This window comes from Ascaphus truei, chromosome 3, assembly GCF_040206685.1.
Source record: "Ascaphus truei isolate aAscTru1 chromosome 3, aAscTru1.hap1, whole genome shotgun sequence".
Lineage (NCBI taxonomy): Eukaryota > Metazoa > Chordata > Amphibia > Anura > Ascaphidae > Ascaphus > Ascaphus truei.
Genome location: NC_134485.1, coordinates 365,770,886 through 365,795,528, shown reverse-complemented (window position 1 = coordinate 365,795,528; position 24,643 = coordinate 365,770,886). Strand labels below are relative to the sequence as shown.

Genomic DNA, 24,643 nt, shown 5'->3' with positions numbered 1-24,643 from the left:
ACTGACTGCACCAACTTTTAAAAACTCCAGATGTCCTATTTCCATAATGTACAGTCAATCCCTGGCGTGGGAATCAATTTCTCCACCTATAGCCAGGTTCTTCCAGTCCTGCAACAACTGGCACAAAGCTTCAGTATTGCAACTGAGCATGTGCAACAAAAATGTCATCTTCCCCCACCTGTCACCTGGCTTCAGAGTAGTGAGAGAACATGTGCCCGAACCACCATTTTGCCCACTCACTATTCAACCCCCCCCCCTGCTCAAATGCCACTAAGTCTGGCCTTTGGCCACATGGCTTCTTTGGTCTGAGGATACCGGGTTTCAATTAGCACGGAAGGTCTAACAAACTATTCACACCTCTAGTTCCTTGCGTTTGAACTGACTCTTTGAAGCTGCGAATATTGGGGGCTTATTTAGCCTTTGCTGCTAACACAACAGATCGCACCTCTGGGACAAATGTCTCTTTCATCTATTAGCCATGACTTCTAAATCCCACAGTTCACCCACAGGGCATCAACATATATACACACATTAAACTATACCCATGTAATATAATATATTGTTGCCTGTCTTATGTGTGGTAAAATATACACATTCTTCTGCTACAACGTGTTACAGTTTTTTGGTGCATGAAATAGAGTGTAACCTAAACGGTTCCCCTTCCACTCGCCTTAATCTCTTATACACAGCAACTGGATCTTTAACCATATTTCTTTACCCACCAATAAACTCTCAGCTTTTATCACCTAGCTGGCGTTATTCCCTGAACCCCTAAACTAGGTTCAGTATACCTGGGCATGTATGTGGGTACCTCTGCTACACTGGGGAGCCCCTGCTATACTAAGGACACTGTGTGGAGTTTGGGGATTCATTAACCCCTTGTGTCCCCATGTTAATAAAACAAACCTCCTCTATACCAGGAAACCCTGTGCCTCACTTTTACCTTTTCCTGCTCTGCGCTGAAGCAGGGTGTCCCAGTGGTGAGTCGCAGGAATGTTTTCAGGATGGGAGGTTGACCGGAGCAATGTGCTCTAGTGTATCCAAGAATCTTACCTGATTCCTGGGTACGCCCTTGGGGAATTCCGGCACCCCGATACATACTGCACCGACACACTTTATTCGAGCAAATACCCGGTATGTACCTGGCAGATACCTGGAATGCGCCGCTCCTCACCTCTGACAAGCCCCGTTGCATTTGCCTTCCCAGCCTGGGTTCATGCATGGCTGATGGGCGGCTGATCTGTTAAATGATAATGATTAGGATTTAATAGGCTGCAATGCTTCGCGTGTCTACCAGATGGCATAAATTCATGAATTGTAATGCAGTATATATATATATACTGTGCAGTATTGCAGCCAGCTGGAATAAAATGCTTCAATCCCTGCCTGGAAAATAACTCAATGCACTCGGGCAGAAAACAGTCACAAACCTCAATACACCCGGGTATACCCGAATTCGTGGGACTAGCCGAGCTCGAATAAAGTGTGTCGCCAGTGTAGCAACATTCTGCAACCAGTTTCTCCGTCAAACCAACCCTGAAACTTACCTCCTGAACATCTCCTGGTCCCAGCACCTCTGGAAAAGGGTAAAACACAAAAATGGCAGTTGTCTCCTATTTTGCACACAATCACAGTAATGCATACACAATGTCCGGCCCAAGAGCTGACACTCTAGGACCCCAAAACACGGGTCAGGGGTAACAAAGTGGGCTTGACCTTTATTATAAGCCGGGTTAACCCCTTCCCCGCCACATGGGTCATGTGACATCACATCACATGACCCCGCATTGCCATGGAGACACGTGGACTGAAGCCGGGTAAGTGAGTTACAGAGGCTTCACGCTCTCAGCGCGGGGCCTCTGTAACCGCCACGCCCCCCCAAAAAAGTCAGGGAGGGCACACCCCCCAGTTTGCACACCCTTAATCTAGAATGTTGAACTTCTAACCTTAATAGAAAATAAAAAATACCACTTGTAAGTACATTCACATGTTTCAGACAGGTCTGCAACCTTATCTTTCACCATTATCTCTTGGCATACAATGCTTTCACTGCAGCCAGGGATTCTGGATAATAACATGCAAATGAGCACAAATGAGCAGATAGTGTGTCATCTTTAAGATACAAACTCATTGAAACTGAGAGCAGTAGTCTCCCACACTTTGGTTTTTATGTATCTTCCGAAAACAAAGCTTTTTAAAGGAAAACTATTTTTCCATATTGTAGTAACAAGTATATTTAATATTATAATCATTGTTTCTATTCACTCGTTTTACCTGTTGACTGGTTTGTGCTGATTCAAAGGTGGCTTTTAATGAGAGAGAGAGAGAGAGAGAGAGAGAGAGAGAGAGAGAGAGAGAGAGAGAGAGAGAGAGAGAGAGAGAGAGAGAGAACGAGAGAGAGAACGAGAGAGAGAACGAGAGAGAGAACGAGAGAGAGAGAGAACAAGAACGAGAACGAACAGAAGCCTGATAATCCCACTTAAAGGACGGTTTCAGTTTGTATACACTCTTGCATATACTGTGGACTTTTGACCAGGGCTTGATTCTGAGCTAATACTTATTTGGCTACTTTGTGTCTTGTAGGGGGGGGTTAGGGTTAAGGGAAGTACCTTGTGGTTCCGTTGGACCCAAGGGAACGGACCTGAGGAAAGGGTTGTTACCCTGAAACGTTGCCCCTCCCCCATTGTCTTATTCTATGTTTATTTGTTTGCAGTTTTTCCTTTAGTGTTTTTCCCCCACTCCCCTTCCTGTGTCTCTCCCCCCACTCTTGTGCTTTTTAAGATCCATATATTCTGCATTTATAGTCGTGTAGCATTTCCATATTTGTGTGATACCTATTGTTCTATTATTACCGCTATTACATTTTTGGCTTATTCCGTGACTCTTTCGTTTTCTCTATTAATCAGTGTGTGCTGGAGCCCTTGTTTTGGTTTATATGTTAAATACATCAGTTCAACAGTAAATAAAAAGATATTGCATAAATCTTTTCAAATCAGCTTTGTGTATTTCACCCGTGATAGTGATGAAGTCACAGGTTGGCATGAACGGTGAGTTACACCTTGCTGCCGACTATTGTCCAGACTAAGCCAATTGTAAAAGATTTATCCAATACATCTTCTTTTTTTAATGATGAATGGTTGTATTAAAGACTTTTTAGCTGTGTGCTGGAGTTCATTGACTCTTGTAATTTGGCAGAAATTACACACGAATGAAGAAAAATCAGCAAATACCGGCAGTGCTCCCATGCTTGAAACTTTTATTGTATTGCAACAGTGTATTTATTTGTAGCAGCTCTCTTTGGTCTCATCTCCACATTAATAATTAACAGGAGAGACACGTGTTCTTTCCCACAGTAGATTTTTTTGTTGCTGTTTTGAGAGAATATAGAATTGGACGTGCGGGTCAGCACCCAGGGTCGCAGGCAGATTTCCCGGTGCCCAGGACTGGAATTTTGGCACCTCCACCCCCCCTCATGGTGGCTTTGCAAGCCCCCTCCTCTATTCCCCCCCCCCCCCCCCCCATCTTGCATCTCCTCACGTGCCCCCTCCTTTCCCCAGGTATTTCTCTTCCCCCTCTGCAGTAACCACAAGTGTGATGTTCAGGTCTACAGCAGAGAATATTCAGGTCATTCATACATTAGGCTGTTATGCATAATGTTTATAGCAGGATATGTGATTTACTGTTGCTGCTTTGTAATGTATCTCACTGCAGCTCTTCATGTGTTGGTTACATGAATTCTGAGCCATTTTCCTATTGCTCTTATCGTAATCATCTGTTCCATGCTATACTCTGGCTGTGTAGTTGGTATATGCTTCTACGTCTACCCACGAATTAGTCACAATTGCTTTGGTGATCATTCTTTTAGGGTAGTAAATTGTTTTTTACATGTAATTTTAATGTTGTTGTGTACAATTTATGTATGTGATTTTTATGCTTTATAAGGTTAGGGTGGTTTGTTATGTGACATTTTCTGCCCTCTGTCACTTGGTTGACCCTGGTGCCTGTCGTGTCAGTGGCCCTTCGTTACCTGGCAACTTGATATCGAGTCTTGGCACCACATTTCTTCCTGTGGTGTCTCAATGGTGTCTTTATGTTGATAAATTCAAAAGTAGGACCGAAATGTCGACCTTCTTAAATAAATGACTACACTTTTCTTTTCCCAAAGTCCCCTGGGGGGCTGCCTGATGGATTTTAGATTCAGTCATATGAATGGTCATTAACAGTTGTGAGCTGCCATCTCTGCTTAGATGACTGGGCGTTCCAATGCACTCGGGAACACAACTCCTCATCCAGGGAATTATTTGTAACTACTGTATGTCTTCCAAGCACATCCATTCTAACCCCGAGGCCCGTGGCCCAACTGTTCAATCTGCCTAACGAAATCCTGACACCGATTTAACTCTCTTCCTCTCCCGCCTTTCATTGGAGTTTTTTTTATTGACATGCAAAACTAGAATTTCCTCCTCCTTGTCATTTTGAAGTTACTCATTTCATAGGAGATGGTTCTGTCCTGGGTAAAACTCTAACGCAGTCTTTGAGTACAAGTGGTGGAAGAACCAACTCTGTCTTTACTGGATCAACCATTATAGACTGATCCACAATGCTCCTTGTAGTCTGGCCATATCGCCTGAAAAAAAGGTAGCACTTGAGGGAACAAAGCAACCGATTTTTAAAGTGAGCTCCATGTGATGCCATTTAAAGCAGATTACTAACCTTATTTTTTCCTAGCTGTTTTTTTTTTATTCAATTACATTTTTCTTTAAGGCCAAAAGTGTAAAATTCACATGGCAACTCCTGCTATTTATTGTCACTGTCTCCATCCCACCAGTCATTTTTCATGCAGACTACACAAGATCTTATCAGAAGAAAATGTCTTATCTTAATCTTCCCAGATAAGGTTCTTTGAGGTCTATTAATGTCAATAACTGAGGGGATTAGTAGCCATAATAATTTTAACTGTGGGATCATTTTTAGGATTAAAACACACAGTTGAAAAAAAAAATTAAATGAGCAGCGGAAACAGAGAGGCGAAAACAGACATTCAACTGTACAGTATTGTGATGAAATAATAATAATAATAACAAGCTTTGAGTCAGCAGTGTTGTGAGAGGATTTTCACAGTCGCAATGTCATCGGTTTGTATATCTGCAAATTAAACATGTATGGTTTTTTTTTTCCAAAAGTAAGGTCTGTTCTTTTTTTTTTTTTTTTTATATCATCAACATAATTAAATGTTATGGTTGTACAAGGCAGAATAGCTAGATAAAAGGAACGTTTGCTGCTATCTCTGCAGCTAGACCCACGCAAAGCAATTACTTTATAACGAAACATATTTTTCAGTCCTTCCATGTTTTTAATTGCAATTTGGTTGCCAATTGCAATACACGTGTTTAGTAAAGTCTCCAGTATGGCTACTTATGACACAAGCAGTTGTGGAATTTCCCATACTGGGAAGTTCTCAAATTATTTTTGTCAGTAGCGTTGTCTATCAGTGTTAAAACCTCTTTAGGGATTTTCCATGCCGTTTGTCGTCCCTACAAACGCTTTTTTCAAAAGGGATATCACTCCTACTTTTATTATGTTCACAAATACAGATAATGTAGTGATGTTCTTTTGGCCGGAATATATCCAAACTTAACGTGACCGAATTTGCTATTCATGCTAGTGGGACAGTTTTGGAAGGTGTTTAAGCATTCCTAAAATGGTAAAAACACATTTAAAACAGCAAAGAAATCACGCTACGAATTCTTTCCTTTCCACCGGCATATCTTTCTGCATAGGAATAAAGCTTTAATTATTTCATTATTTTGCTATAGAGAGTGTGGCAGAGAAGTAGAGAAGGACGGTTACAGAAACATGTCACACATTTGATTTTGTGTGGTGTTACAGATTAATGCGCAATTTGCAGAATGTTCACAGTAAATAAAAATACCACTTGTGAGCACATTCACATGTCTAACACAGGTTTGCAACCATGCGTTTCACCATTATCTCTTAGCGTACAGTGCTTCCACTGCAGCCAGGGATTCTGGGAAATGACATGCAAATGAGCACAGTGTGTCACGCTTTATTTCTCATCCATTTTCAAATAGACCCCTATCAGCTTATGCCTTCTGTATTACACAGCTTTTCAGCTGTTTCGACCTTTTAGGTCTCATACGTGTGAGGTTAGTTGCTGGCTATAAAATGTGAAACTGGTACGTGGGTATAACCAGACATTAAAAAAATTATGGTGGGTAAAAAAAAAGTGACAAACCCTCCACTATACAGTGTGAAGTGATTAAAAATACCATTATTATTATTATTATTATTATTATTATTATTATTATTATTATTATTATATAACGCCCTTACCTTCTGTTATGACTGTTACATTATAACCCACAAGAGTGCACCTCCATAAATAAGTGTTTGTCTGTCTCTCAGCTTTGTGCGTTTCTATACGATATGTATATATACTAATTCCCCTTATTGGAAATTAGTACTGATCCTTACCAGCAATTATTTTAAATGTAAGTGTAAAATCCTGAGCAAACTATATCAATTTTTGTAGTTATCTTATTCTGATCTGTATCTGATCATTTTTGGTTGAGCTATAACAAAAACTTAAAACATATCAGTTTAAGTTTGGGGTTTGTCTTGAGTCCTTGTTTGTATTGGTACTTACTGTACCTTTTCTGTACTGGACTTGTCATGCTGAAACGTAACCCTTTCTCAGCCAGAGTGACCTACAACCACTGGGGGATGTGCTGCTTTAATCCAGAGCAGTGGTTTCCAACCTTTGTTTGGTTCAGGAACCCTATGTAAAATTCTGGGGAACCCCCAACCCTCTCTAATAGCGAGTCTGAGATCAGATGCATTGTAAGGAACCCCAACCCTCTCTAATAGCGCGCCTGAGATCAGATACAGTGTAAGGAACCCCAACCCTCTCTAATAGCACATCAGAGATCAAATGCATTGTAAGGAACCTCAACCCTCTCTAATAACACGTCAGAGATCAGATGCATTGTAAGGAACCCCAACCCTCTCTAATAGCGCGTCTGAGATCAGATGCATTGTAAATTCTTCTGTATTTGGTACAATTTTAAAATGACCTCAAAATTACAGGGAACCCTTTAGTGATGCCTGGGGAGCCCAAGGGTTCCTAGGAACCCTGGTTGAAAAACACTGATCCAGAGCAAAAATAATGGTACAATTTTCAAATATAATATTTAAAGAAACGGGGGTGAAACATTGAGCTAACCTTACAATATCTCTCGGATAACATTGAACTTATCTGTGCAAGTATTCTTCATACAGGTATGCGTGCATGGTAATAATTCCTTAAAAATGTGTGCAGTAAGAAGCAGTGCAGCTTTGTACAAGGCCTGCATTTGCGTGGACTTCCAAGTGATAACAATCTCATACTTCTCATACTGTGTATTATAGTAATCATCATAGAATTCTTTCATTCTGCCTACGGAGATCACCAGTGCCTGAAAATGATCTAGAGCCAAATAAATTCCCCTTAAAATCAGCAGTACCAATTAAAGAACAAAATGGTATAACGGACTACATTTATTGAAGTTTCACATTTCTCAGTCATAGGCCCTTGACAATAAAATCATGCATACTTTTTAGGTGAACATGCAGTTTGTGAATAATACTTTGCTAGCAGAAGTCCTTTATTATGCTTTTTCTTAGCTATGTTTAATTGAATTGAAGTATACCAACAATAAATTAATCTGTTTTTTTTTTTAAATTCTATTTATAGGAAAGACCATTAACAAAATCACTTCAGAGAGGAGAGGATCCCCAGTTTGACCAAGTACGTTGTAACTGTTTTTTTATTAAGCATATTATATATCTGACTGTGTTTAAACCACAGAACGGGACCTAATGTTTTTACAAAAATATTTATACTGTATATTTCTACACTTATACTTGTATACGTCTCCACCACGATGTCGGCTTACCAATACTATATTTTATTTCCTTATTTGAAAGGTGTTTTTAGACCAGAGGTTATCAACCTTTTCTGAGCAGGAGCACCCCTGAAGGATGTTTAAAATTTCTGTGCACCCCTGCTCATCAAACCTCAGTCATCCCCTCTTTGCTAACACGCATGCACACACCCAACATGCTCACCCACCCTATTCTTAAACACTCAACATTCACCCTCACACATCATGCTCACCCTTTTACTCAACACACAATCCACATTCACCCTTGTAGCAAAGCACACTCACCGTCTTTCTTAATCATAAACCCCACATTCAACCCCCTCCTCTTGCTTATACCACATACCTTCCCCCACCCCACAAAAAGCACTTGCCTCCCTTATCCTCCCCACACAATTTTCCCCTTCCTTCCCCTCCACCCCCCACTCTTCTCCCCACACAAAGCTCTCACTCCTTCTCTCTTTCCTCCCATCTTCCCACACACCTCAAACATGGCAGGTGCTTAGCTAGCGCATCACATGCTGTCTAGAGATGGAGTGGCTTCTCTCTCTCTTCTCTGCCGGGGTAAGAGAGTAGAGGCGGTTCACAACCCCTATGTCTCCAGGCTGCGAAGGGAGTGTAGGAGGTGCCCGCTGAGCAGCCAGCCGAGTTTTTCTCCTGGAGCTGCAGTCACCTGTCAGAGGGTCATGGCACACTGGGGATCCCTGGCACCCTGGTTGAGAAACACTGTTTTAGACACTTTTTTTTTGTTTTGTACATCACATTTACTATTTCTTTTCACCATCATCATGTATTCCTTATTGAAATTCTCCAACAGTTCTCTTTTTCTTAAAAATATTAGTCTAAAAGTGCTGTATATTGATGCTGACGGAAAAATGCTGTGTAACTCAGCCGTGGTCCTCTCAATAACCTTGAAACCAGCTTTCACGTCTCTGTTACGTATGGCAAGTTGTTTGCAGCAGACTAATAAGCTAGCAAAACAACATAAATAAGAGGCACAGCACTTGAAACAGTAACATTTACTGAACACTGTTATTGCTACTATTTTAATTTTTGTCAGGTCATTTTAGTAAATAAAGAGACCCTAACTATGGTTTATACCAGGGGGGAGGGGGGCAACTCCAGTCCTCAAGGGCCACCAATAGGTCAGGTTTTCAGGACATCCCTGCTTCAGCACAGGTGTCTCAGTCAAGGACTGGAGTAGCCCACCCCTGGTTTATACACTTTGGTATTTCTTTTGCCCAGAATTAAGCTTTACACCTACATTTTAAAACTAATAGTCATATATTTACTTGTGAAACAGACTGTAAAGACTGAGCAGGATTTATTCCATGGGATGGGTGTCTTTACTTTGGTGCGACTCTAAAATCTGACGCTAGAAGGATTATCAAACCATCACTTTTAACATTTCCCCCAAGGGAACCTTTATGTTCAGGAGATCAACTCGGCACGCAGAATCCAATGGTTTATTATTCATTATTTATACACATACTTTCCATAGCAGGTCCTTTTGTTATTACTTCAATGCAGTTCTGGTGTCAGGATGATAAATAGGAAAAGCTAATTAAACATTACTGATTATTGCTTCGTGCTACTGCTGAAGTAATTACTTGATGTGCATTTTTCTGGTGGATAATGAAGTGGAACGAAGGGATATGTGACTGATTAATTCACTCACCTGTGTATAGAGATACAGACATTTACCAATTATGTTCCCTTACCTATTGAAACAGATGAATATGTATAAAAATAAAATGTTGGTTAAACACTGTCAGTAGATTGTCCTTGATTTGGCATTGAAAAAATAGACTAAGCGCACCAAATATAAGGAGAAATCAATAAGTATCAAAAAAGGTCATTTAATGACGTAAACAAAGTCAGGGTAGCATCCAACGTTTTGGTGCAAACAGGTACCTTCATCAGGGTGCGGATTTTTTGTCTTGGCACCCATCCTTAATATTTTTGTATTACTTTAGACCCCTTGCAGGGGCATCCTAATTGGCTGGACCTGATCCTCTGTATTTCCATTTTTGTTTTCTTGCAGCTATTGATGGGAATTTGGGTTTGATGTAATTCAAGTAATGATCCCCACTAAATAGAAATCGTTTGGCTCTGTCACCCTATTTATCACTGAATGTCTAGTAAAATACTGTCGTTTTTTTAAATCTCGCTTCTTCAGGAAAATAATTTGACACATACAGTACAGTAGATGCACCAAGCTTCATTAGGCTGCTTAAAAAAGCGTTAACCTAAGTTAAATACACGTTAATAGTAACACTGTATCCACTAACGACAATAACTTAACGTTAAGCCATGTTTTCTCCCGTATAAAGCATGGCATTAATTAAAACGAATATATATGATCTGCAGATGAGGATCATATAATCCCCTATTTACTAAATTCCATTAAGGTTAACGTGGGAAATGAACATGACAGTATTTAAGTACAAGCTAACCTTGGCGTTACTCCCTGAAATACAATAGGGATTTTAATACCTGGATGGGTGTAACGCCACAGGGGGGCATTATTTAAATAACACATAAAAGAACTTGGAAGAAAGTGCAGAGAAATGCCTCCAACAGTGAAGTATTATCAAGTAATTTAATAGAAAAGGTTATAATACGTAAGATGCACTCTTAAATAATACAGCACTTTTTCCTGGGGTTGTTCACCTCTGTCTTTCCACTCGCACAAAAGCCATATTTCAGGGTCTGAATATGAGTAACGCCAAGACTTCCACAAGGTCATTCTATTGGAAGAAAATACAACATTCTCCTACACCTGTTTACACATTTTATATATATAGATATATGTTTGTATGTATTTTTCATTTTATTTCTCGCTGTTCCTCTTCTCCGTTGCTTAACCTGAATACCAACAGTGTGGTGAGAGTGCGAAATTTGACACTATACTGTTTTTCAGTGCATATATCATTGATAAATTGCAGCCCTGAATACCTAAAATATTACCTAACACCATGAGCATATTGGTTACGTTGGGAAATAAGAAAAACATTTTGTAATTCAGAAGTAAAAGATAACACACAAGTGTCATCTTGAGAGTGTATAAATAAACTATATGAAGATCTTTTACATTGATCACCACTTCCTTCAACAACGGTCTATTCCCTACTTTCAGTTCCCTGTTAATTTTGTCATTTTCTACTCCTATGCACCTTGCTTTCTTTCCTTGTAGAATACGGTTACCCACTTTGTTGTCATTTACCATAAAGCTCCCACAGGTTTTAGTGAATCCCTACACTACCGACACACTTTATTAAAGTGTGGCCGGTACCGCAAGCCGGGAGATTTCCCGGCTTGCTAGTGGCCGCCCCTCGGCGTGCCGCGCGTCATAGACGCGCGGTCACGCGTCTTCGGGAGCCTGCGCCCCCTGCACGCGCGTCCAGGGCTCCCCGAGGGAGCCCTGGTGTCCCGCGATCGCGGGATGGCGGCAGGGGGTTCCGGGGGACCCGGCGGACCCGGCAGCGGTAGGGAGAGCGCCCCGATCGGAGGGCGCTCTTCCGCTGCTTCGGCGCGCGCCCGTCACCCTCGGGCGCGCGCCAGGCTACTGCTGCGGCCAAGAACGGGCAAATGCTCGAATAAACTTGGCCGCAGCAGTATTTACTACCATTTTTGCTTTTGTGGAATATGATGTCAAGAGTAAATAATCTGTCCCTGTAACCGTGATCAGGGGTTGGAGAAGTCGCCGTAGTCGAAGGTAAGCCGAGGTCAATATCCAGAGGGGTTCACTTACAAGCAGGGTCGGTACACAAGAGGTAGATCTGAAAGACAAGACTGGAACAAGGCAAGGCACAACAGTAGGAAGCAGCGAGGCTGCACCGAATTATGCTGCGCACTGACTGAGAGCAGGAACAGGGTATATGTAGGCAGACAGAACCAATGGGACACGGGGGGAGCGGAGGCGCAGCCCCAGTGGAAGCTGGGATAGGCTGCAGGAGACAAGAGGCACAGATGATGCTTGACACGCAGCTGGGGATCGTTGCACATCGTCACGGCGGCGCGTCCGGGGTGCGGAACCAAGCTCCATTGCAGGGGCTGAAGAGCTGCGGGTGCGCGTGCACTCTGTAATCAGAGCGGCTTTGCGAGCATGGGCGTAGAGTGGAGAAGAGGCAGCAGCACTAGGTAAGGAGGGAACACGTCGCAAAGTACGTGTTCCCCGATTCCTTACAGTCCCAAATCAGTGAATTTATATGTATCATCATATAAAGCCCTATTCGATTCACTGTGTGATGTACTTTAGGCCTCCCCAATTGTCTGTGGTTGCAAGTTTAACTTCTCTATGTTGCTAAAACAAATTTTCTGATTTCATCCGCCCATCTTACTTTTCATCATCGCCTTAGTCTTTTGATATCCCTCTGAATCCAGTCAAGTACAATCTTTGTCTATCTATGGTAATTTCATCTTTCAATATGCCCTATCCACTGCCATTTTCTTTGCATTTCCTAAATCATTAATTCTTTTTCCCGTCTCTTTTGGTAATACCTAACATATATCTCTCCATACTTCTTTGTATTGTCTATAGATTCTAAATTATCTTCGCATTTAGAGTACAAGTTTCACATCCAATCCATACGTGAGCACAGGCAAAATATACTGGTTGAATATGTTTCTCTTGAAGCACATTGGAATGATTCCTTGAAAGATTGTCTTTTCTTCCAAATGTGCTCCATACCATCCTAATTCTCCTATTGATTTCATTTGAAAGGTACTCATCCACTTATACTTTGCTGGCCAATGTGGACATAGTTTTCTATTTCTTCTAGTTCTTTTTATTTTGATCTTTGTAGAGCTGACATATTTTTTGAACATCATTTTGGTCATACTGAGTCGAGGCCCACTTTCTTACTTGCTTTGGCAAGTTTTCTGGTTCGTTGTTGGAGGTGTTCTCTGGACTTGTGGCAAAAATAATGTTGTCTACAAATTGTAGGTGACTCAAGTATTCACTGTTGATTTTGATACATTTTACTTTCCAATTAATTGTCTTGAACAACTCTTCATGTTTTACTTTGGTGAAGCGATGTCTCTCTGTTGCACTCCCTTTCTGATCCTTATCTTGCTTGTGTTTTCATGTAATCCAATTGTTGATGTGATATTCTCGAAAATATTCCTTATATCAATGATCACTTCTTGTACAACTTGGATGTGAACAAGAAAACACTGGCAAACACTAGTCCCAAAAGAGGGGGGTCAGTGGTCCAGTAAAGTCCCCTATGTAACAGCACTCAATAACACTAAAGTTTATAGTATATTGTGTAGCAACTTAGTATGTCATATAGATACTGGAAAAAACGGACGGAACTCAGATCGTCCATTGGTGAAAAAATTATAATGAACTGATAAGATATTTATATTAAAAAAAAACTTGTAATGAATATATAATATAATAAAGAATAGGGTATTAAAAACTCCCCAATGAGCTTCAGAAATATGAACCTCTACTCACAATCTTTAGAGCAACTCACCCTGAAAAATAATTTGAGGGAGGGCAGGGTAGCCCATCAAAAATAGATGTTGAGCCTACTAGGAGGAAGGGAGCTGCTAAACCAACTCCCCCCCTCCCATGACCACGCTACTATTGATACTATATTAAAGCACACATAGTTGAACAGGTAGGAAGGAATGTGTAATAACAAAATACCTTCTGTTGAGGTATTTGTGAAAGATGCAAGGATATCAGCGAGTAATAATGTTCACTGAGACAGAACTATAGCAAGTGTACTTATAGTAGGGATAGTGTAAGCGGCCCCTAGGTAGGGACTCCTCTAAGTAGAGAGCAGCAGGGAGTGAGCAACAGTGACGCTAACTCTATGCTTATTATGATTAATAGGTACTATCCCATTACTAAGCTAAAATATTAGAGCAACTGTGGAAAGCGTCTCAAAATAACCTCCATGGTGCCAAAAAAAAGGGCCCACAATTAGTGGATGATAGGTAAACACTCTCCTAGCACTGATAGTAGCTATGTCCCAGGACATACTTGAAAACGAGAGGTAACTCTCAATTTATTCTTCCTGGTAAAACATTTTATAAATAAATAAAATAAACAATAGTAATGTGAAATAGCCTAGAACATACACATAGCTAACTCAATATACAAATACACACCTCAAGTCATAATAATTATTTATTTTTTTGCCAGTGTTTTCTTGTTCGCTTTACTTTTACCCTTATTGCACCGTTCACTTTTCTACCATATATATTTAGATTAATTAGGGAGTGCTGGTGTCACATTTGTTGTTGTTTGTGATTCAACTTGGATGTGGTCCATTGTGTTGTATCCACTGCGAAGTCCTTCTTTTTCTCTAGACTGGGCTGATTCATTTTCTCCAACATTTATTTATTTTTTTCATTAGATTTTTTAGCCAGGTCCTCAAGAGCTGAACTGCCTTATTTTCAACCACCCAGTTGCCAGGATTCAGTTCTAGTTACCGGTGTTCTACTCCCATTTCGGGAAGTATAATATGGCCACCAAATCTCACAGTCCCATGAGCAAATAGGAAGCCACAACGCCGGTAACTACACTGGTAAGTATTTTGGGAGCCGGGGTGTCCTGCGCTGTAAATAACGCAGATCAGGTTTTATTTTAGGTGCGGTTGCTGCTTTAATGCCTCCCATCCAACCTCAAAATGCAGATATTAGGACTCGTGACTCATTTCTCTCCTCTTTTGTTGCCTTACGGGTGCTGTTCCCCCCAAAATGACCTATATTGAGTGTGCTTAAAGGGAGGCCCTTTAATACAGACAAAACTGCCTTTTCATTTCTTATTAGCTATTTGTTTGTTTATTTAAAACCTGCTGTACTCTGTTCATATAGCAAACTCTGCTCTTTATTCTAACTTGCCCCACCCTACCAGGCAGCACAGAGTGGTTTGCCGTGCAGACTTCAAAGAGGTTCGTCAGAGAACCTATCTGACCTCGAGCTTCCTTAATGGTGCCTTTACAAGCGTAGTACAGTCGGAAGGTAGGTGGGACTTAGCAACCCTTTTATCTCCAGTTTTGGCAGAAATGTTAGGATTAAAATACAATGTGAGGCGTGAAAAGAGACATTTCATTGTGCAGTGTGGTGACGAAATGTATACAAATAAAAACCTACAGCATGAACTGTACCTTTACTGATAAGATGAGGAGGAATGGTAAGTGCGGGCATATCTCTCAGTGCTTCCATTTTCCAATCCCCCCACCCTCTAAACTCTTCTCTCTACCTCAATTCCGTCCCCTTGGTTTTCTTCCTGCTCTCTCTAACTGAAAATGGTTTAGTATGTGCGACCCAGACAGAAGAGGAGTGACAAGCATAGTAATTCCATAACCAGTTCCTAAATTAGCTGCTCTGGTAGAGAAGAGGTCAAGCTTTACATCACATACTTAAGGATGATGATATGGGAAATGAGCTTGGCATTTTATTTATAATGTCGCAATGCAGAAGGTGCAGATGATTGATGACGACCGCTTGCTTACTCCCAATATTTAAAACCTTCTCCTCTTACTTTCCTCACAAATCACATGTTCAGCACTTGACTGTTCAATGAAGAATACATTTAAATGGAATGTAAACCATAATGTCCCATTAACATTGTGCTTGTCATTGATAATCCCTTTAATACTAAGCAGTAGTTCAAACTATGCCAAATTAATGCTCCTTTAGACATGTACCAGGTGCACATTCCTTGTTAAATTTATCAGAAAGTATTTTCTAATCCTAAATAGTAAAACCTATAGTATATTTTAATTGGCATGGAAAACAAGTGAAGCTTGTTTTTGGAGTTATATGCACCTGCAATTTATATACAGTACATGCATTTCAATGCTTTGATTGCACATATCCTAAAATATAGGGGGGGGGAGTGGGTAAGACAATATTTGGCTATGAATAATGTCAAGAATACAAGTGCAGGATGTCATTTGATGGACAAGCTTTCAGCGTGAGTAATACAATAAAGACAAGATTCAGGACAAAGACATTTGCTTGGAGCATGGCCCTCCTAACCTACTAGTGTATGTTCATGTAACGGGTATTCCCTACGAATACAACCGTTACTACCTGCTGTGCAACCTGTGTGGCTCTCAGGAGCTCCGCTTGGGGAACCTGGGGTACCTGCATATTATACATCTCGTGGTGCAACGCCTCCACCTGGGAGGAATACCAACGGAGTGGGAGGAGACCCTCACAGGAAACAATCACACGAAGCGAACAAATATAAAACAGGACTGTCTTTACTGCACAGCATAACATATATTATCACACATCAACATAACCGTTGCTCCTCTCTAGAGGAGCCACATATAGCGTCACACAGGGCGCTAACCTCTATGCGCCACGGCGGGCGCTAACCACTCTGCGCCACAGCGGATGCTAACCACTCTGCGCCACGGCGGACGCTAACCACTCTGCACCACGGCGGACGCTACCACCTCTAGGCGTCACGGCGGACGCTAACCTCCCACAGAGTGATCCCACCCTGTGTCCAGTAACCCCCCACCCAACTGTCTCGCACTCCCAAAGTCAAATACCAATGTGCGTGTATATGTGTGACTGCGCAGCCACTATGTCTGGTGATTAGGCCTGGTTGGTGCACGTGAATTGTAGGTTACCTGCCCGGGCTCCAGCCACGGGTGCCGCGATATCACGGGGGATCCGCCCGATCCGACGTTGTCCTCCACACCGCGTTGGGTGAATTCCAGCGCGGATAATATCACCTTAGTCTTAGGGTCTTTGGTGGTGTTCTGAGCCCAGAACCCACCTCGCAGGGCCGCACGGCTTCAGCACTGTGTCCCTGACTAATCATCCAATTAATGGGGCAGTGACCCTATCTAGGGCCTGTCCCTACAGCTCCACAAACTACTAAGTGGCTCAGGACCTAACTGGGACCTTGGGGGCTGCTGGCCTAATGCAGAGGGTCACTGACCCCTGCATCCACCTCTTTCCCCTAGCTGGTCCGGATCCTGACTGACTGCGTGCTGCCAAAATCCCGTGAAATTTATCTTTATTCCTGCAGGGCCATACTTCAGCCCTATTGGCTCCCTGGAGTCATGTGCTCTGCCCCTGTGCACCCTGGGGGCTGGCAGTCTATTCTCGCGCATGTGCGAGCTATCTGGGGCCTCCCGCGCTGTCCTTTGCCACTGCGCATGCGCAACAGCCCTAGGTATGGCGGCGCCCTTCTCACCGGCCGCCGGGACCCCAGCAACGCGATCGCGGCCTCGTCAACCGGCCCGATCGCGTCCCCGGCAACCGGCCCGACCGCGTCATGGCAACCGGCCGCAACACAACAACGCGCTCTCGCAATGGAGAAGAGGGGGTGAGTGCGCAAGGGGGAACCTGGCTACATCCTCCCCCTGGTGAAAACTCCAACGTCCTCACTTGGACCACATAACTTCCCAACCATGTACAAAAATTATATAATAAAAATGCAGTAAAATATATAACTTAGCACAGGTATAACTTTAAACGATATTGCATAATTCGGTGAGCATCGCGATCACAGATTGTATCTTACTACGAGAACACTGCTGAGCCTCATAATGGGGTGCCCCCATTTGATCGTGGGTGACCCGAGTTGGCGGGTACCTGACTCGTTGGCTCCGTCGGAGTTGTTCTTCGGCAACACCCTCGGGGGAGTAATAAGTATAGTCCTGAGGCCTAGCCTCTTCCCTTGAGGGGAGAAATGTCTCTGAGGGTACAAAGCACGGGCTCTGTGGATCCAAAGGCTGGCCTGTTGGTGCCACCTTAGGAGGCATTGGCCTACGGGGCCCTTTACCCGTAGCTCCTTCGGGAGATGCCCCTTCTGTGGAATGGTCCCTTTGAGAGGGTCCCACCATAGGGTCTTCATGAGTTTCAGAGTGAGTCTCGTTAGTTACAGTCTCTTGACCCACCTCTGATAGATCGACCTCACCGTTGAGCGGTGTGGCCTGTAGTTCCTCTTCTTCGTCTCCCACTTGGGGAATGGGGAGAAGGTGATTATGATGCCAAACCTTTACCCTGCCATCGGTGTCTCTGATGCGATAGACCGGGAGGCCGGGCATCTGTGACTCTACCTCATATACGCCATCTCTCCACCGGTCCGCCAGTTTATGTTTTCCGGGGATTCCCAAATTACGAAGCCACACAGCGTCCCCGGGACGTAGCTCTCGATACTTGACTTTATTGTCATATCGTCTCTTGTTACCAGCATTCAGTTTGGCTGTAGACTTCTCAGCCTGTTGGTAAGCTTGTTGCAGACTGTCCTTCAGCCTTTGCACATACTTGAAATGAGTGGTATTGGGTATCCCATCCGTTGATACTCGAAGACGCACATCTACTGGGAGTCTTGCCTCCCGCCCAAATATAAGGAAGTATGGGGAGAATCCAGTGGACTCATGGCGAGTACAGTTGTACGCGTGTACCAGAGTTTCTACATGACGACTCCATTCTGCTTTCTGCGTTCCCTTCAGAGTTCCAAGCATGTCCAACAGGGTCCTGTTGAATCGTTCAGGCAAAGCATCTCCTTCGGGGTGGTACGGAGTCGTCCGGGATTTGGCGATATTCAGCATTTTAAGTAATTCTTGGATCAGAGTACTCTCAAAATCTCGCCCTTGGTCGGAGTGAAGTCGGTTTGGAAGACCATAATGGACGAAGAACCTTTCCCATAGAACTTTCGCGACCGTGATAGCCTTCTGGTCTTTTGTGGGGAAGGCCTGTGCATAGCGGGTGTAATGATCCGTGATGACCAGCACATTACCGATTCCTCGACTATCAGGTTCGATACATAGAAAGTCCATACACACCAGGTCCATTGGACCGAACTCTTAAGATGGGCCATGGGAGCTGCTCTGGTAGGCAACGTCTTGCGTTGAACGCACCGAGAACAATGGCGGCAGTGTTGTTCCATCGCTTCCCGCATCTTGGGCCAGAAAAAACAGTCTCGGACTAGCCCAAAAGTCTTCTCTACACCGAGATGCCCGTGTTCATCATGTTGAGACTTCAACACCATATATCTCAAGTTTTGGGGTAGAACTAGTTGTCGCCTATCAGGGTGGTTATGATATTGGACTACCCTATAGAGCAAACAATTATCTATCTCGAACTTGTCCACCTCACGCATGAGTAACGCGACCAGATCTCGGGGAGCACTCTTCAATAGAGTGGGATTCTTTCGTTGAACAGCTTGCCGGATTATGCTGATTACTGGATCTCTTAATTGATAGTCCACTAAGTCTTTCCATCTTATGACTTTGTCATGGGTTATGTTCATTCCTGCGGGATCGCAGTAGGCAGCAGGGATCGCCTGCGACTGGCACCCTAACGAATCGGCAACTCGTAGTTCAGAGAATGCGACCTGATCATTGATGACGGCCGCTATACTACACATTGCTCCCATCCCAGGTCCAGGGATCTCTTCCCATTCATCATCATCAGGGGTAGCACTCAATCCTGGTCGTCGTGATAGAGCATCGGCTCCAATGTTCAAAGGCCCTGGCTTGTACTTCAGGGAGAATCTGTAGTTACATAGTGTCGCCAGCCATCGGTGTCCTGCTGCATCCAATTTGGCGGAAGTATTGATGTACGTGAGGGGATTGTTATCGGTCCTTACCTCAAACGTAACACCATAGAGATAATCATGAAGTTTCTCCGTGATCGCCCATTTGAGAGCCAGGAACTCTAACTTGTGTACCAGGTATTTCTGCTCACTGGGTGTCAGACTGCGGCTGATGTAGGCTACCGGCCGAAGACCCTCGGGGTGCTTCTGATGCAGGACAGCGCCCAGTCCATTGAGACTGGCATCCACATGCAGGACATATGGTTGTTCTGAGTCAGCATATGCAAGCACGGGTGCTTCAGTCAGGATTTTCTTCAAGTTCAGGAAGGCCCGTTCACATTCGGGCGTCCACTTATCGCCAAACGGTTGACGGGCCGACGTGGCTTTTCTCCCAGTATCTTCAGGGTATATCTTCAGCAAATTGTTCAGGGGTTTAGCTCGACTAGAGTACCCTTCCACGAACCGACGGTAATACCCACAGAAACCGAGGAAAGATCGCAGTTCCGTGACATTATCGGGACGCGGCCAGTTCACCACCGCTTCTAATTTGGCTGGATCGGTAGCAATCCCCTGAGCAGACACGATGTGTCCCACGTAGGTCACCGAGGTGTGACAAAACCTACACTTGTCGAGTGATAGCTTCAATCCTTCTTGGCCAAGACGATCTATCACCTTCAGCAGCCTCTCCTCGTGCTCTTCCAAGGTCTTTCCGAAGACAATGATGTCGTCCAGGTAAACCAGACACTCCCGAGGGTTCATGTCCCCTATTGTCTTCTCCATCAACCGCTGGAAGGTAGCAGGGGCTCCACATATACCTTGGGGCATACGCGTAAACTGGTAGAAGCCCAGAGGACAGACGAAGGCAGTCTTTTCCTGATCCTCTTCACTCATGGGTACCTGGTAGTACCCAGATCGCAAATCGAGCACACTAAACCATTGGCTCCCGTTTAGAGCATTCAGGATCTCTTCAATACGAGGGAGATTGTATTGATCAGGTACCGTACGATTATTCAGAGTTCGATAATCGACGCACAATCTTACAGATCCATTCTTCTTCCTTACTACCACTATGGGTGATGCATAAGGACTCCGCGTCAGTATTCCAGCTGTCTTCATCTCCTTCAGGACATTCCTTACATCGTCCACATCCCTGGGGGCGATACGACGAGAGCGTTCACGGAACGGAGTGGCGTCACTCAGCCTAATAGTGTGTTGGGCGCTGCGACTGCGGCCCACATCCATCTCGCTGGTAGAAAATACTGTTTTTCTTTCCTTCAGCTTGGCCGTCAGTCGATCCTTCCACTCAGTTGGCAGGGTCGAGTCTCCGAAGTTGAAGTCCAGGTCGACTAACTGCTCACCTACTGCAGCGGCGTTCACCTGGGGCGCTGTTTCTACCGGGCTGACGGGATATATACTGCCCAGACTTTGTCCTACATCGATGTCCATTGGAAATGGAGAGATGTTTTGAATATACACATGGGTTCGGAGAGGAATTCGGGTCGTCCACTCTCTTACTTCAGGTATTACCCTATACCCTCTCTGGATCTCTTCCTCAGGGTCACTCTCCAGAGAGAACAGATGATCGGTCTCCTCCCGATCCGGATAACAGCACCAGACGGCCAGGCGTTTCACTCCCCCTGGTGAAATGGTCGTCAGTCCGCGTTGACGATTGTAGAGGTCCCCGTGACGCTCTAAGGCATATACTCGGTTGCACTCCTCTCTCAGTACAGGATCCAGGAGTGTATTGGCCATTGGCAATTCATTGGTCTCTTTCAAGTAGGCTCTGATTACAGCTCGTACTATATCCGTATTTGTCCCCAAGATGACCGGGTACTGACACTGTCCTTGAGGCCTTGGGCACACCATTGCCTCCACATGCATGGGATGTTTCTTGCCGGTATTCAATTGAAGTATCTCCAGTTGAACGCTCACAATCCCATCGATGGGGTAATCTTCGTTGCTCAACCCCCTCACCTTCATATGTTCCGCCGACCGCAGGGGACAATGCTTCAGGTGTTGGTCGTAGAAGTGCCGGTATATTATGGTCACTTGAGACCCGGTGTCCAATAGAGCAGCAGCATAGACTCCTTCTACTACCACACGCACGATGGCCGAAGGGCCCACCTGACAGTAACCATCTCCCCCTGGAGTTCCTTCGCCTGGGCTCAGGTCAGTAGGGACTTCGGGAGGCATGGGGGTGGCCTCGGTGGTCTTGGCTTCTGGGGTCTGTATCCGACAGATCATAGTCCTAGCCGAGCTTCCTTTACGGGGCGTTTCCTTTTCTTGGGGGACCCCATTAGGACACTCTCTAGAGAAATGGCCTTTCTGTCCACAGTTATAGCAGACGACGTCTTTGAGATCCAGTCGTCTTGGGTAAGTGGGAGAGGATCTCCCCGAAGTCCGGCCTTTCGTTGAGGGCGACTTGGGTGGCGCATCTTCCTCTTTGACATGTGTCTTAGTCCGGCGAGCGGAGGCTCCCGGGGTGTCACTGGCCGGAGGATCTCTGACCTTGGTGCCTGGATGCAGCTTGGTATAGGCTTCATGCCCTTTGACGATCCCCAGAATGTCCATGAAGGTAGGGGGAGGCCCCTCCTTTAGTGAGCACCTGATCATGATCACGATGTGATGCGTGGGGATGGCCCCTCGGAGGAACTGCTTGCGCCGATATTCGTCCATCTCTGAAGCTAGGATGAGGCCGCAAGTTCGCAATTTCCACAGGACCAGCTGGATGCCGTTGCAGGAAGTCGGACAGGTCTTCCTTCTCCTTCTGTCGGAGAGCGTAATATTTGAACCACAGCTCGCTCTCCTCTTCCTCTTTGCCATAGATCTGGACTAACAAGTCTACCATCTGATGAGCAGAGAGATCAGGGTCTTGGTCACGCTGTGCACTGACCATGGTGGCCGCTGGGGGTCGTAGGCTTTCCAGGATTCTCTGCCGTCTGACCGTTTCAGAGCAGGGCCATTCGTCGATCACCTTGAGGGTGTGCTCCTTCCAAGAATCGATGCTTTCTTCGCCTGTGGGGACAGGAACCGTTCCTGAGAACGCCTTCAATTTCCTATAATTTTGGGCTTGGGCGGACGTAGTTATCGCTTCCACAAGCTGCGGGAATGTCACTCCTAGCAGGGAGCCGCCACTGTCGGAGCCACTGGCTATCCCTGCTTGCTGCCGGTTAGGAGTTGGGGTAAAGCTGTTCGCGGACCGGTTAGGAACCGGTGATGTTGGCGGACTACCAGCCCAGCTGGTGGCCCCTTGCTTAGCATCAGAAGAGAAGGTCACTCTGGGTAGGGGTATATCTGATCGGATGGGTGTACTGGCGGCCATATCTCTGTCGTCCCAACCCTCATGTCTGGGGAGGGAAGTGACGTGGCTGGAAATGGTTCCAGGGTAAATTAGAGGGCACCCTTGCGGTAAAGTCTCTGGTAGATACACTACTCGTGGGCCTCTATCAGGAAGTATAGCTTGTTCAGTGGCTAGCAATAGGGTGTTCTCTTGCCGGTCAATGTTATAGTGCTTGCTGATGAGGCGGGCGCCCGCCAGACCAGGTAATGTCCTTACTGCGCTGCAGACAGTAAACATGGAGACCTCGGCAGGCACCCCGTCTACGGCGACCACGTGTCGCAGAAGCTCTCCTAGCTTTTCGGCCCAGTCAGCCACTTGTTTGGGCGTGAGCGCAGACATGCTGACTGACAGGGTAACGGTAACTACAAAGTGGGGCACCCCAGGACTACTCTCAGCAGCGCCTCCAAATGTAATGGGTATTCCCTACGAATACAACCGTTACTACCTGCTGTGCAACCTGTGTGGCTCTCAGGAGCCTAAGCCTCCGCTTGGGGAACCTGGGGTACATGCATATTATACATCTCGTGGTGCAACGCCTCCACCTGGGAGGAATCCCAACGGAGTGGGAGGAGACCCTCACAGGAAACAATCACACGAAGCGAACAAATATAAAACAGGACTGTCTTTACTGCACAGCATAACATATATTATCACACATCAACATAACTGTTGCTCCTCTCTAGAGGAGCTACATATAGCGTCACACAGGGCGCTAACCTCTATGCGCCACGGCGGGTGCTAACCACTCTGCGCCACAGCGGACGCTAACCACTCTGCGCCACGGCGGACGCTAACCACTCTGCGCCACGGCGGACGCTACCACCTCTAGGCGTCATGGCGGACGCTAACCTCCCACAGAATGATCCCACCCTGTGTCAAGTAACCCCCCACCCAACTGTCTCGCAATCCCAAAGTCAAATACCAATGTGTGTGTATATGTGTGACTGCGCAGCCACTATGTCTGGTGATTAGGCCTGGTTGGTGCACGTGAATTGTAGGTTACCTGCCCGGGCTCCAGCCACGGGTACCGCGATATCACGGGGGATCCGCCCGATCCGACGTTGTCCTCCACACCGCGTTGGGTGAATTCAAGCGCGGATAATATCACCTTAGTCTTAGGGTCTTTGGTGGTGTTCTGAGCCCAGAACCCACCTCGCAGGGCCGCACGGCTTCAGCACTGTGTCCCTGACTAATCAACCAATTAATGGGGCAGTGTCCCTATCTAGGGCCTGTCCCTACAGCTCCACAAACTACTAAGTGGCTCAGGACCTAACTGGGACCTTGGGGGCTGCTGGCCTAATGCAGAGGGTCACTGACCCCTGCATCCACCTCTTTCCCCTAGCTGGTCCGGATCCTGACTGACTGCGTGCTGCCAAAACCCCGCGAAAAGTATCTTTATTCCTGCAGGGCCATACTTCAGCCCTATTGGCTCCCTGGAGTCATGTGCTCTGCCCCTGTGCACCCTGGGGGCTGGCAGTCTATTCTCGCGCATGCGCGAGCTATCTGGGGCCTCCCGCGCTGTCCTTTGCCACTGTGCATGCGCAACAGCCCTAGGTATGGCGGCGCCCTTCTCACCGGCCGCCGGGACCCCAGCAACGCGATCGCGGCCTCGGCAACCGGCCCGATCGCGTCCCCGGCAACCGGCCAGACCGCATCATGGCAACCGGCCGCAACACAACAACGCGCTCTCGCAACGGAGAAGGAGGGGGTGAGTGCGCAAGGGGGAACCTGGCTACATCCATGTTTTATTTTATTGTTATTCTCTTCACATCCCTTTGTACTGCGCTATGGAATATATGGACGTGTTATAAAGAATAATGATAAAAGGTATAT

At 45.3% G+C, this 24,643-nt stretch overlaps 1 protein-coding gene across 7 annotated transcripts in view; it reads left to right on the top strand.

The window, feature by feature from the left end:
* The window catches only part of FRY (FRY microtubule binding protein), a 423,242-nt gene that overhangs the window by 229,878 nt on the left and 168,721 nt on the right, over positions 1 to 24,643 (top strand). For all 7 annotated transcript variants that reach the window (XM_075592149.1, XM_075592144.1, XM_075592143.1 and 4 more), the window contains one exon: positions 7,754 to 7,807. In XM_075592149.1, the coding sequence (XP_075448264.1) occupies positions 7,754 to 7,807 (54 nt within the window). The remainder of the gene's footprint in view (positions 1 to 7,753; positions 7,808 to 24,643) is intronic.